This window comes from Halichoeres trimaculatus, unplaced genomic scaffold (genome assembly GCF_033239565.1).
Source record: "Halichoeres trimaculatus isolate MK-OKI-2021-1 unplaced genomic scaffold, fHalTri1.1 fHalTri1_scaffold_12, whole genome shotgun sequence".
Lineage (NCBI taxonomy): Eukaryota > Metazoa > Chordata > Actinopteri > Labriformes > Labridae > Halichoeres > Halichoeres trimaculatus.
In genome coordinates this window covers 19,028,093-19,042,626 of record NW_027437190.1, presented here as the reverse complement: position 1 = coordinate 19,042,626, position 14,534 = coordinate 19,028,093, and the positions used below count along the sequence as shown (strand labels likewise).

General features: G+C 37.4%; 1 protein-coding gene across 1 annotated transcript in view; it reads right to left on the bottom strand.

Annotated features, from left to right (window-relative positions):
- Nucleotides 1-14,534, bottom strand: part of adcy2a (adenylate cyclase 2a) — a 64,012-nt gene that overhangs the window by 26,970 nt on the left and 22,508 nt on the right. Inside the window, 2 exon segments of the mRNA XM_074684116.1 lie at nt 113-262; nt 12,251-12,412. Of these exon segments, the coding sequence (XP_074540217.1) occupies nt 113-262; nt 12,251-12,412 (312 nt within the window).

The following is a 14,534-nucleotide window of genomic DNA, read 5'->3' as shown; positions in this document are numbered from 1 at the left end:
TTACAATCAACCATCTTCATCACAAACACCTGAACAATAATCTATGTACTCAATCATTCCCCCCTTCCTGCTTTCTGTCTCAACAGTCATTAAGACATATTTACTACTTTACCTGTTGTCTCTTCTCAAACTCCAGTTTAATTGGGGACTTGATGCAGTTGCAGGTGTCCTGGTACGTCTGCTTGAGCGCCAACTCCATGAGGTGCTTGTGGTACGCCCCCGCCATGTTGCCACACATGAAAATGATGATATTTGCCAAAATCTGTACAAGAAAAGATAAAGAATCTCATTTTCAAGTCAAATGTACATGTTGGATGGGCCATATTTTAGCATTTGGAAGTGTAAGCAAATGGCCATAAAGAAATACAACCCACAATATTTACTGTAACCATAGTCATTCCTATCATATTACTTCAGTTGTTCAGTGTCTTGCACAAGACCACTGAACCAAACTTTGGAAGTACATTCCAAAAACTGGACAAAATTTCACTTCCTAAAAACAGCCCCATGGAGCTGCTGAGCCCATGAACAACATATCTACAATTCTAATGAACAGGATGGAGCTAAATAAAATAGGTGATCAACATGGAACATTCTCTGGTCACCTGCTCAGGTGGTGTTACAACTAGCCACAGATCTGTGGAACACCTTTCAGGTGAACCCATAAGACTGGAAATGAAAATCAAGAAATGACCTTTTCCTTGTTTGCAGACTTCACAGAAAAAGCAGCCCACCAACAACCCTGCATCTGCAGAGTCAGAGTCAGAGTCATGTGTTATAGTAACGTTATGGTCAGGGTTTGGATCTGGGTAAGAGTTATGATTGGATAAGAAAAATGCAAGATGTCGCATGTTGTCTGCACCAGTCAAACTCCCACTCCCACTTCAACTACTATTTTACTGATAGCAACTTCATTCTTAAGCAACTTCCAGTGAACACCATTTTTTTTATTCCTCATCATATCCATCATTATTCACCTACACTGCTCATCTCCAGAGAGATTTAACCCTATCTTATTATCTGACAAAAGGTATTGAGTTCATATCAATCTTCTAAGATGATGTCCATCGAACCGACTGTATTTCATTTCTTTTCATATTTCATTTAATGGGAAACTCCAAGCGTACTCAAGATGACAAATTATTTCATACTTGTCCCAGTAATACATGAAATCAGCATCCAAGAACTCAACACAAGCATATATAGAGGTGGACAGTATGCTTTGAGCGCATCTTCGGAGCTCTTTAAAGGCATATTTCAGCTTCAGACAGTATACATTATTGTAACTAATGAGCAGAAAGCTTCAATCACAATCACATTCCAACAGCATATAGCATGAAGACAGAGATACTGTAAAGCAGTCAGGCACATTAATGGGTACCTTTCACATGTGAAACAACACAGTACCAATGCCTGGTACCTGGCAATCGGTACCGGTATTATCACTCTCAAGTAGTTCTAGGATGGTTGCACCAAGTCGGAAATGCAGCTCAACGACACCAATTTTCTGTACATTTTTCGCTCTCACTGGAAGTAAGCTGTGAAAATGAAACCAAATTTCTTCCTCCTGTCTTAATGTGTATTTCTGCTTTTAATCAAGAACTGTTTTAAAATGAGTAACAGTAGCTTCATGTAGTCCTTACATCAGCTGAATTTTTTCCTCAGTAAACCATCCTGCTACCCTGCACACAGTTAGACAGGAAAAACGGCAATGAATGAAGGCAAAATAAATCAAGGGGGAAACTCTGTGTCTGCATCTCACTTAAACTGAAATTGATTTTTCCTTGAGGTCAAGTTTGGCCAGTTTCTTGAAGAGTGACATCAAGACTAACACCACATCTACCCCTATAGGCTAAATTTGACCATAGTGTGGCCAGTGATAAAGTTGCTGATCTTAATGTAAAGATCACTGATGTTTTGGAAACTGTTGCTTTTTGTGAAAAATAAATACTGCAAAGAATATCAAGAACTAAAAGGAAGAAGCACAACTACATTACAAATCTGGTTTTCCTTTATGTAATTTGTTTCCTAACGACTTGTTTGTGAACCCTGTTATAGAAATATCAAGGCCTAGAGTGACAGAGCAAAACTGAGCCCTACATTTGGATTATTCTTTGGTTTTTGCTTTCTAGCATCACCCAGCACATCCCTCTTTGGCAAAACTTAGCATCCTAGGCTACATGAGCTTCAACATTCAACTTTATCAGTGACTCTGAAGTAGGACTATCATTATGACTAATACATTTCAAGAACTACAATTTCAGCAAGTGTTCATGCCATATTTCTCTTGAAAATCTTACCAGACTTTGTAGGAACCAGTCACCCCAGCATTTTTGGGTTGTTTTCATTTCATCGTAATGTTATATCTCCATTAACAGCACTACACAAGAATTTCTATTAGAGGAGCCATTCTGACAGAAAAAGCTGTTAAAATTATAAAGCTCTTAGGAGAGCTACGATTCCTGAGGTCAGTATATTGCCATTTAAAACAAATAAACAGTTTGATGGTCTTTTTCTTTGTTTTCAAAACAAAACATTTTCAATTTCTGCTTCACACTGTTTTCACGCAGTCCTCTTCCCATCTGTTTGGGCCTGCTTTGTGTCTTTCTCTAAATTACAGTTTACCTCTCATTTGAAGTCAGCAACGTGGCAACCTTTTTTTATTACAATTATCAATAGTAATGGTAATTCATCCTCTCTTTTGATGTTAATATAACTAAAAGATTTTCATTTTCAGCACCAGCAAAATACTACTATAACCTCTGCTCAAGAACTAAACATTAAAATATAAAGACAGGATTTTCAAATTGCTGAATTTGCTAGAATTTTTTTTTCTCTGGAAGAAAAAATGCAAACAGCTAAAGATTATTAAATCTTTCTTGTCATCTGCTATGAGAGCTAAGTTGATATAAATCTTGAATAACCATTGAATGAGGGTTAAGCTCAAGTAGCTGCAAAGACCTTGCCAATCCAACCCTTTGCCCTTGGGGGCACATCCTTATATTCCAGCTTATTTTCACTGTCTTATGAATTAAGTCAAAAGTAATAATCTTTTAAAGATGCATCAACTAATCCTAATGAGTACCTTTTAATTCAAAAGCAGCAGTTCATAAAAATACCACAACTTGTGAATTAAAACAAATCACAGGTGGAGATAAAAAGATAAGTATTCAAAGACACAAACACACAGACAAATGTGTATCTGATAAAGGTGTCGTAAGACTGAGTACACCATTGAAATCACGTTTCGCTGCAGTCTGTGTTTGCAACTTTGTGCTGTACTTGGACATGATACTTATTTTTTGAGTCCAATGAATTAACTCCCTGCTCACATTTTCAGTAACTAAGAGAAGAAAAATTGACTGGTATTTTGTTCCCTCTAATTAGATGCATCACATTTGCAGGCCCTGGGCTGTGACTATTTATTTTGCATACAAAGCAAGACAAACAGTCTGACCTTGTGTTATAGAATAATGTTGAGAGCAGAGGTCTCAGAAAAGTACACAGTCACTAAAAGCAAGCACAAGAAGATTTACTGAGGCCTTTGACAGCTGCTTTACAGAGAGGCATTCTGCTGCCCATATATTTTTTCTGTATTCTATAATTTCTCTCTGGACGCCTCTGAAGCATCTTTATGTAATAGATTAACCCATCTGTGGAGATTTTTTTTTTCTTTTTTAGGCAGCAGAAGCTGGAGTCTGTTGTGTTTCCATCACGTTTTAAAAAGCATCCATTCGGTTGTAATGCTGGTGGTCAAACCAGAAAAGAAAAGACACAATAAGTGTTGCCTGAAAGTCCAAAGTTTTGTATCAGTGTAGACCACATTACACTTGGTCTGACCTGACTGCCTCTCCATTAGCTGACATCTGTTAGACAAGTCAGTGACAGCTATACAGACCATCTCAAAGGTTGGCCGTCTGAATCTGCTGGCTGTACAAATCATCCATACCTTACAGCGACCCAATTACAGATAACAGCAGAGGTAACGGGTTAGGTGAGGGTGGCCTCCAAAGGGCTCAGAGCTTCATGGTGAATTCAGGGATTATACGAATCAGAGAGCAGAACCCTGTGCAGGCTATTAAGGCTGTGGTTATAGGACCATTGGTGGAAAAAGACAGCCATCTATCATCAGTGTGAAGGTGAATCTTGTTTAATGACCTGTTGGAAAAGGATAACCAGCTGTCATTATCTTTCTGACAGAGACAAGAGCCTTGTCATTGTGAAAAAAGCATCCTCTGTACTGAAAAGAGTGTACTCCCCCTTTACAAAACATAATTCATACTGCAGATTTATTCATCTATTTATTGGCTACAAGTCTTACATTTCTGATGTGCTCGCAGGTAATGACAAGGTCTTGTAACTCCAGACTCAAATTTTTCAATAATAAGAGAAGAGAAATCAGACAGCAATTAAAATTTCATCTAAAATCTGCAAAGGCAAAATACTTCATTTGAATTCAAAGGTGTGTTATTCCTCTTCAAACTGGTACCATATTTAATATGCAGCAGATGCCACCTCTGAGAGTGCGTGAGTAAAAAACTGTGAAGCTGAAAAAGTGTGTGACTGCTCTAATGAATAATTGATCAACACTAAAAAATTAGCAACAAATAATTCAATTTTGCGTTGTCTTGATTTGAAACGGAGGTTGTTGTGCAAACACACACTTCTCATTTTTTGTAATCCAATGAAGCTTAAAAGCCTCAACTTTGAAAAAAAAAAAATCTTTGTTTCATGAAACCGCAGTAAAATAAAACAAAAGGTTAAATTTAAACTATTGTGAATCTTCTCTAAACCTCGAAGCAAGAAAATAAATGAAGTTAAATGTTTCAAATGTGAGACGTCCAGCAGAGTGCTTTCACCTCTCCAATAAATTAGTCGCTTCATTGAGACTCTGGTGAGGCAGCACTGTAAAGTTTAATGGACTCAGCAAAGTGGAGATGTCAGCATGGCCTCCTCCCACTTAAACCCCAGGGCAGTCTTTACACACGCTGACTGGAATAATGTACACGAGTGTGAACATGTAATGGCTGACATTTATAAATCTCTAGTAGGCCTGACACAGGTTACTTTGTGGAATAAACTGAGTGAATGTAAAATACTTCAGTTATCATTGTACACTTCATGAGTATGTGTGCTGGTATCTGTGAGCGTGTGTGCTCTCCTGATGGATTGGTTTGACATTTCAGAAACATAGTTGTTAACTCACTGTCTTATGAGTGAGATGATAAGAATATGGATTGTATAGTAAATATGTAGGTGGAGCTAGTAGCTAGATATCTGATGTCAACATAAGGCGGGAAACAAGGAAACAGTGTGATTCTGTGGGGAAGTTACAGAATTGGCTTTCTTTGAGCTCCTGAGCTCACTGGTATAAATGAAATGTATAAATGAAATGTATAAAACATCACATTTAATTCAATCAACACCTTTCAATTTTTTTGTTTTATTCTGATTATATGTATATAAGAGTTTCTTTACTAGGCACAGCTACCCCTTTTTGTCATCTCTACAATTCTATTTTGAGAAACCAGACATGTTTATACAAACTACTGTACCCATTAACTTATCAAACTGATTTGTTTGACTAAATTTCGTGAGATCTAAGAAATCTGTTTTTCAATGTTCACTATCATAAAAGAATCAGGTCAATCCTCTGTCGCAAGACAAAGGTATATGTCTGAAATTTATAGAGGTAAAACCATAGACTGTAAAAAAAAATAGACGTCCGCTTGCTCGGCTCAAGTGAGGTCTCCACAAAAACTGCTCCCCCTGGTGGCTGGCTGCAGCATAGGTTTAAATCTACGGCTTTCCAGCCATTCCAGATGGGCTGTGGTGCAACTTGAAAAAATTATTACACCTCGTGGTGATTTGAAGATATCGTTTGGCTGTCTTGTATCCAAGTCCTCTTTTTTTCGGAAAAGTTTCGTTTTCATTAGTTATACGAGGTTAAAAACGAGGCTTTATGTAACGTTTAACAATGATTGACAGCTGCCATTCTGGGGTATTTTTTGGGGGATATAAAATAATATATTGGGAGGTAGAGTCAAGAAGTGATTAGACTCTCGAAAGAAAAAAATAATTTTCACTTTTGTCACCCAGCTCCACTCAGATTCTCCCAGAATCCCTCATCGTCTCTACTGCACAGACTCTGGCTCCAAACTGCTACAATGGCGGCGCCTGTGACTGGGGAATTTTGGCTTCAAAACTGTACAATGATAAATGGCGGAGCCACGCTGTCCACTCTATATACAGTCTATGGGTAAAACTCTTCTGATGGACACAACTTTGACTCTGGCTTCCAATGTAGGAAAAGAAAATTCTGCAAGAATGCTTTGATGTAGCAAGCTACATTTTTTGTTGTTGTGTTGCCTAGCATAATTTCTTTCAGAGGTAGCTTCAGTGCAGCAAAGCTTTATTCAACAGAGAAGTCACTCTTATGCAACTTCTTACATAAAACAGCTACAGGTTGTGAGACCAGACAAAACTGGAATTTTCCAAGCATTTCCAAAGATGTTAGAGCCTCAAAACCTTGGGAGCTTGAGGGTGGTACAGCATTTCTTTCTATGACCTTCCTCACCAAATGCTTCTCAGCAGATTGCAGTATCTGGACCAGTGACCTTTACATACCACACTCAGTAAGCATCTAATGAGAAATGCATTCAGGGAGACATTCTATCCACATTTCAAGACTGAGTACAGTCAAAAAAACAGGTCAGCGCCTCAAATGTAAGGATTTACCTGAGGGAGTTGTTGATCAGACAAAATGGGTAATTGGAAGGCAGCTTGGGCCATGGGGACATAGGGACGTACAGTTCTAATTATCACTGACATTTTCAGATTGAGACTCTGTGGATACAAATGTTTTCCAACAGTTAAAACATGGAGGAGGAGAACAGTCCAGACTAGTGCTTCAAGCCTCTGGTTCTGCAAAAACATTTACATAGATAACCATTTCATATGGGCTGCATTCATTTTAATGAAGCAGGTTTTGAGAAATATTCTTGACAACCAGACAACAGTCAAAGAGAGACCCGTGAAGAGAAGGAGACTGTAAAAAAGCATGCGAGTAAAGCAAGTTGATTTACAAGATTTTTTCACAGTTGAGTATATGCCTTTTTCAAATCTCTTGCCATTTCATAGAAAGCAAGAGGTTTCTCATATAAATTCTGTCTAGAAGTCATTTCCTGACAGCCTTAGAGCATCCTTCCAACGTCATTGCTCCTATCTAAAAAGGAGAATGCAGGCCAAAGCTTGTCATGACACAAAAGGTTAGACGTCATTGGCAAATCACCAGAGAAACACAGAAGCCAAGAATGCATTCATGCACTTTTTTGCCTGATACACACCTTTGAGAAGATGTCTAAGTATACAATGGCAAACTGAAGCCTTGTTTAGGTTTAATCCTGTGAATTAAAATAACAAAAATAATTAAAATCTGAGATTATGCTTATTGTTTTTCCAATATTGACCTCTATGGCCTGATTCAGAGATAACACATATGCATGAATGTGTTCAGTTTTAGTGTTAAGCCTCAATCTTGCACATTCAGTCATACCAGAACACATTTAATGTCGTCTTGGCTCCATGACAACACAAAGAAAACAGCTCCCTATCAAATCCACAACAGAGAGGAAATAAAACCCTTGATCCCAAAGAAGCAGATAAAATAAAGCTGCATTAAATGAGCACCATCAAATTGTTGAAAAGACCCCATTCATGAGCAGTTACTTAGGATCACTTCCTGAGATGTGTTTGTGTATCTGAGCTGTAAGGAGAAAAGCTGGGATATACCATTAAAAGCTCCTATTTCAAGCCCAGCCTTAAAGGATTTTACTGTAAATCAAATAAACACAGAATCAGGGAAAAGCCCCGTCAGACTGATTAATGATTAGTTTACTGAAGAAAATGTGATTACACATCTTCCTTGAATTTGAAACTGAAACTTTAGAAGACAACTGTTATTCATTTGTTTTTAAATACAAGATGGGTTACGTTAATTAATGATGCATGCCAGTAAATGCTCAAATGTTCATGGGTCACATGTTTTATTCAATAACAAATTTTGAAATTGACAAAATGTGACATCTTGTCCATTCTCTGGAAGGAGCAAATGAAATCCATAATGTCCACTGATGGTCATTATCATTTATATTTTCATTCAGTTTGAGCTCATGATATTTTGTTTTACAGAAACAGATCTACTTTAACATACCAAAAACTTTGAATGCCTTGTATTTGCCTTTGTATCTGGCTGCCTTAGTCAATTATCGATCTACAATGAGAACCAGCAACCCAACAGTACAAGTGTTCATGTCAGTAAGCATCAGGTTAAAAAATCCAACAATTAACTTGAAATTAAACAGGCTATTGTGGGAGAGGTTTCCAAGACACACTGACTGTACCTCCTTGTGATCATGCAATCAGAGCCACACCAGTGAAAGGTAAAAACGATAAGCAAAACAACATCTATTATTTTCATATTGCAGCTTTACACATATTGTGTTGAAGATCTAGTATCATTATGTGAACATTCAAAAAATATTATTTATCAATCTCTGAAAACTACAGCAGCATCTTTTACAAACTGGTGTTTAAATGCCTTAATCCTTTGGCTTTGTCTTTAAGCAAACTGCTGCCATCTGGAATGATAACTAAGAGCATTAGCCACAAAATTAGGCCTAATTTATCCCCCGCTATCTTTACAACAAAAACCACAGACTTGTCCTAGAGCACAGTTACCAAACTCATGGACAAAAACAATGAAAACATGCAAAAATGTGAAATACAAATAATGGACAGAGAGCAGTCAGGAATTGGCTGTAACAGTGTTTACATGAGGGCACTTCATTCTTTGGCAGTGTCATATCCAGCCCCAGCATGCAAGCTTTGCTGCAGATTGAGTATCAATCTGTCTTTTTGCTATAACATTGTTGTAACTTCACACACTCAAACAATAACAATATAAGATAAGTCTTAATCTGACTGTGTCAGTCAGCTTCTACAAGCTAAAAAGGGTGATGTAATTTCCTCTAAAACTGGTGGCATCACATCCCCTTTCAGACAAATTAAACAGAGTGTTTTGTTTCCTTCTCTTCTCTGCTTGTTAATTTTTTTCTCTTCGTATGACAAATTAAATTGCCCAACTCAAATACACTTCAAACTTCCCACGCACATAGAAGTGATCTCTTACTGGGGAGCATTAGAAACAAAAGAGGTCAAGTGATATTTTGCATACACTGCTAAAACTACTTGATAAATATACTTGTTGCTTCTTAATGCATGTTTGTTTACAAACTAACCCAAAGACAGTTTAATTTAATAATTTTGCATCTTGATTGCAAACTAAACTATCAGCAATAATAAGAATGATTTCTATATCAAAAGCTGTAATGCATGGAACCATGAGGATCAGGTGTTAGACACATCATACCAAAGAAACAGCCTTTGATAAAAGAAAAAAAAGGTATAACTTTTTCCAAGGGAGACACAAGAATCAACACAAACACAAAGTTCTTCGCAGGCGCTTCAAATCAGGCAGACATTTACTAAATAAATAGAAGTTAAAAAAATCAGGAATTCCAGTATTTAATAGAAATGTTTTTTAATCAACACATAATTTGATGAAAAAACAAATTTATATTCCCAACAATCTTGTTTTGAATAAACTTTAAACATTTTCTGCTGCTTTAAAAAAGAAGAATGTCTCAAAGGGCCCTGCTCTATTGTAAAATTCTGGACAATAATTGTGCTGACAGGCACACTGACCTGACGCACGAGAGGAGCTGGCAGATAGTGACCATGCAGCCTAACGCCCCGGGCTGCCCAGATGCCATTCTACAGCTACACATGAATGAACTGAAGGCTGAGTCCAAATAGCAGGCCATCACAGCCCAGTGTTCACTATGGAGGGTAGGACTCTCAGGAGAGGCTGAAGAGTTAGTAATCCAGAAAGACATGAGAAGAAAGGCACTAGAGTCATCACCAGGTCAAGGAGAGAACTTTGGACTGTCTAGATTTAATATCACCATGTGCATGTGTGAAGAAATGTGTTTTCCAATGGAACACCTTAAGTATTTTTTCTGTTACATAAATAAAACTGCCCCTTTTGAATTTGCGACTATGAATGGTCCAGAATTCCTGAGGAGAAATTCAAATGGAAAGAAACAGGAGAAAGTACCTTCTTAGAAGTTTGCCAAGGAGGAATATTCTCAATTTTGAAGCCGAAAAACAATGGATCTCTGATCGACTGATCTATGAAATCTGACCACAGGTGACAAGTGTCAGTTCTAAATTTTGTTTCCTTATGGATGAAATTGGTCGTTAATAACTGATTCTGGAAAACAGGTCAGAATAAGCTCAAATTGAGGCTTTTTTTAAATGCCTCTGTTGATTTTGTGAAGGTATATATTACACAACAGATCACAGACAGCATCCAAACTTCACAATCTTGTATGCGGTAGCCTTATAACACACCAACTTGTATCATAATTTGTCAGTCACAAACTATTATGGTCTATCAGACCCTTCATGACAAGGCTTTTAAGTCTTGAACCAATATATTTTAGGAATGGGGACCAGATACCATAGAAAACATTTATCATACAATTTGTTTTTTTTTAAGTCAGATATTTCATGGGTAATGCAGCAGAAAAAAACCCTGTGCCATCCAGCTATTGTTGGAGGACCATTTGTCCATTTCAGTGATACATTTTTCCTTTCACAAAAAGTGAGGACACATAAACGTAATTTGGAATGTGTACTTTTAAGTTGTGCATCCGGCAACCCAAACAGTGGGGCTAGAGGATCCTTTTCCAATTTAAAGGTCCCATATTATGCTCCTTTTCTGCGCTTTAATATGGATCATTGATGTCTTCATGGAATGGTAGTAACATGTTTTGGTCCAAAAAGCCAATAAATCAAACACAGCAGCATTGTTTCCAGGCTCTCATAGCCCCTCTGTTCAGAACGGTCTGGTTTAGTGGGCGTGACCTTCATATGTAAATGAGCCACCGCTGATACCGCCCTGCTCTTCTGCGCCACTGAGAGAGGCGGCACATGGAGGCTAGTGGGCAGGAAGGGGTGGGGTTATCTGCTCTGGTGGACCAATTATCAATCATGTCAGACTTGCTCCTGATTGATCAAAAAGGGGAATTGCTTACATCCGCAAATCCCCAAAATCCAAACAGCACATTTAAGGTCAGGATTTTACATTCACAAGCACCACTAAGTACAGGTTTTGTCATTAAATATCACATTTTGTGGGCTGGGTGTAGTCTTAAGTGTAGTCTGTTTAAATTGAAGCCTTTTTAGCCAATTGATATTTTACCTGATATTATTCATTTTTGTTTCTTAAACAACTGTCTGATGTGATGAACATTCAGTGCTTTGATACTGCTGGGCTGACCTTTTTAATAAAGTATTAGAAAAAAGCACATTAGAATTTCTATTGCTCACCTGCTATGCAAACTTAGTTTTAGTTTAAAGGTCACATTTGTTTGTTTGCTGAAAGTCCAGACTGTATAGTAAAATTGGCTAGAAATTATTCATTGTGAAACACACTAAATATCTTAAAGGAAAAACAATGGCATAAAGATGACACCAGGGTTATTGCTGTAAAAAAAAACTGAACTGCAAGGATAACAAGGCTCCCTTTAAGGCTTTTTAATGTAATCATGTTTAATAAACTTAACAGATACTGGAGCATTTTCATCATGTTTCAGAAGAGTACTGAACAGCTTTGTGAGTGTTTGCTTACTCTGAGTACTGCGGAGTGTGCAACAAAGCATCAGCAAGACATGAAACACTTGTCAAGAGTCCTGCTTATGGCAACATAATGCAACAACCTTGCAATGGCTCATGAAGAAAGAGTTCACTAATTGCCACTGGATAAAAGAAAGCAACTCCTATTTCTTCACCAGTCAACATCCATAGGAAGTTAACTGTCAAAAGCAGAAAGTGCGAGGCAAACCAGTCACATGTTGTAGTGACAAAAATGTCATACTGTTTAACAGTGGTACATTAACTAGATGGATAATGTCTTCAGTACATTTGTAACTGCAGTGTTTTTCCCCTTGTTTTCTAACACCTCTCCCACCAGTGAAGTCACAAGTAATAAAAATGGTTCGTTTAGCAATTGTGTGATTTTCAGCAGCAGGACAGACGTGTGTGCATAACCTTTGAATACTCTCTGTAGTATGGTTTACAAATGACCCACCCAGCATGAACCCATGCTTGTGTTTGATCCTCTTACCTGCCACACTACTGGCTCCATGTGATCAGCTGTGGTGGACAGGCAGACACTCAACACGATGGTGTGCGAGGCGGAGGTCAGGACGCTGGCAATGATGGCGTCCCGCATGGAGAACGGCAGCATGGTGTAGACCACAAACACAATGAACAAGAAGAATGACACCTGTGGAGAGAGAGACACATACAAATGACACCCCTGCAGGGAAGGCAGCTGGAGAAAATGAGTAAGAGTGAGAGCAAAGGATGCACAAGAAATGAAAAATACGGATGGAAATAATCAGTGTTGACAATCCTGTGTGGAGAGAAAGTGCACGACCAGGTCTGAACACCACCAACAGACATTAAAGTGAGGTTTATTTCTGTACCCATACGTCATGGGGATCGGAAAATACAGATAACCAACATCAGTGCTGTAGAAAGGTTCTGAATATGAAGCAAGAGAATGAATCACAGGGGGTAACTGGGAGAACATATGAGTTCCTCTTTTGACATCAATAATAATTATATTTTTAATAATAATAATTATAATAATAATAATAAAAATAATAATAATAATAATAATAATAATAATAATAAAAATAATAATAATAATAATAATTATAATAATAATAATAATTATAATAATAATAATCAATTTTATTTAAAGCACATTTTTTATTCTCTAGTAAACATTTGACCAGGTAAAACAATCTAAGCATGTCAAGTTAACCTTGTCACATGGAAAAGCTAACAATCAGTACTAACACCTCTAATGCAGTATACACAGCACTTTCCTTTTTACCCCAGCTCCACAAACACACACACACACACACACACACACACACACACACACACACACACACACACACACACACACACACACACACACACACACACACACAGAGTTCCTTAATGCACCATGTGCCATTGGGTTAAAACAGCTCATCTGCTGTCCTGCGTCGATAGAAAGAAGCCAGTGTTCTCACAGGCTACAGCCAGGTGCCTGTTAACCTTTCTTGGGTTATTTGCAGTGCCAGTGGGAAAGCAGGGTGAGGATGTAGGGGGTAGGGGATGTGAGATGGAAAGAGGAAAAGAGCTTGTGGGAGGAGGAGCAAGTGAAAACGAGAAACACAATGGCTTCTCTGTGTGAATGTTGGTGACTAACATGTTTTTTTGCAGCCTCTTTCTAAATGGCCAGCTATGAAATGAATGTAAATAGGAGAAAATATCAGGGCAGAATATCTTACTATTAAGAAAATGCTTGATTCAAGGTTGAGTGAGAATTATGAGCGATAAAGCCTTGACATTTGCAGACCCCTTGGAGCTTCAATAAGGATTTAATTAGGACATGCTTACTCATTAGCCCAATATTAAGCATCTGGTGTAGAGCCTCATTTTCTGCAAAATTACTTAACCATGGTGGACAAGTTTGACCAAAACACTTCACACTAAAAATACTGGCATGATATTCTGCATTTCTTATAGATCCTCTGTACTGGTAACTGTTTATGGTTCCCAGCAACAGATTGAATATATTTTATACAACTAAAAGAAAAAATGGATGAATAAGCATACTTTTTGAGTCCTTAATGGATGTTTATATGAATGATACTTTATTTATTTATTAATTCATTTATTTATTTGTTTATTCATTTATTATTTACTTGTTATTACTATCTTATAATTTTGAGGACCATACACTTTTTTTTTGTTCAAAGGAAACATTTAACAGTTCTTAATGTGAGCCTAACAAATGAATGAATGAATGCTCTATTTTGAACTTGTGAAAATAATACAGAAAGAAAAAAAAAGAAAATCAACAGGGAAAAGAACAAATGAAAACACAAAAAATAATAGTAATAGAGAAAAAATACCAAAAAAGCAATACAGGAAAAAACAATCAGGGAAAACAAAACAGCAGCAACAACAAAAAGAACCCCCAAAACAATTGAAACAACTTTCACATGTTCGAAAAGGAGTGGAAAGAAGCATCAGCTTATTTAATAAATTTACACTTGTCTATTTCTTCATCACAAACTCTCTAAATAAATAAATCATATTATCATCTGATGATAAATAATACATAAATAAAGGCACAGCAGAGAAATGTCTTATGGAAGTCAGTAAGGGATTATTATCTTCTGCTTTAAGATTGTCCTCCAGGCTCATATATCAGGACAGGAAAGACAAACAATACAACCAAACTTACATATGAGTGATTCTACTTGGAGAGCAGGACAGATCCCATGTTACGTGGATGCTAAGTCTACAAACTGATGCCCATGAACCTGAGCTACTGCCATCAT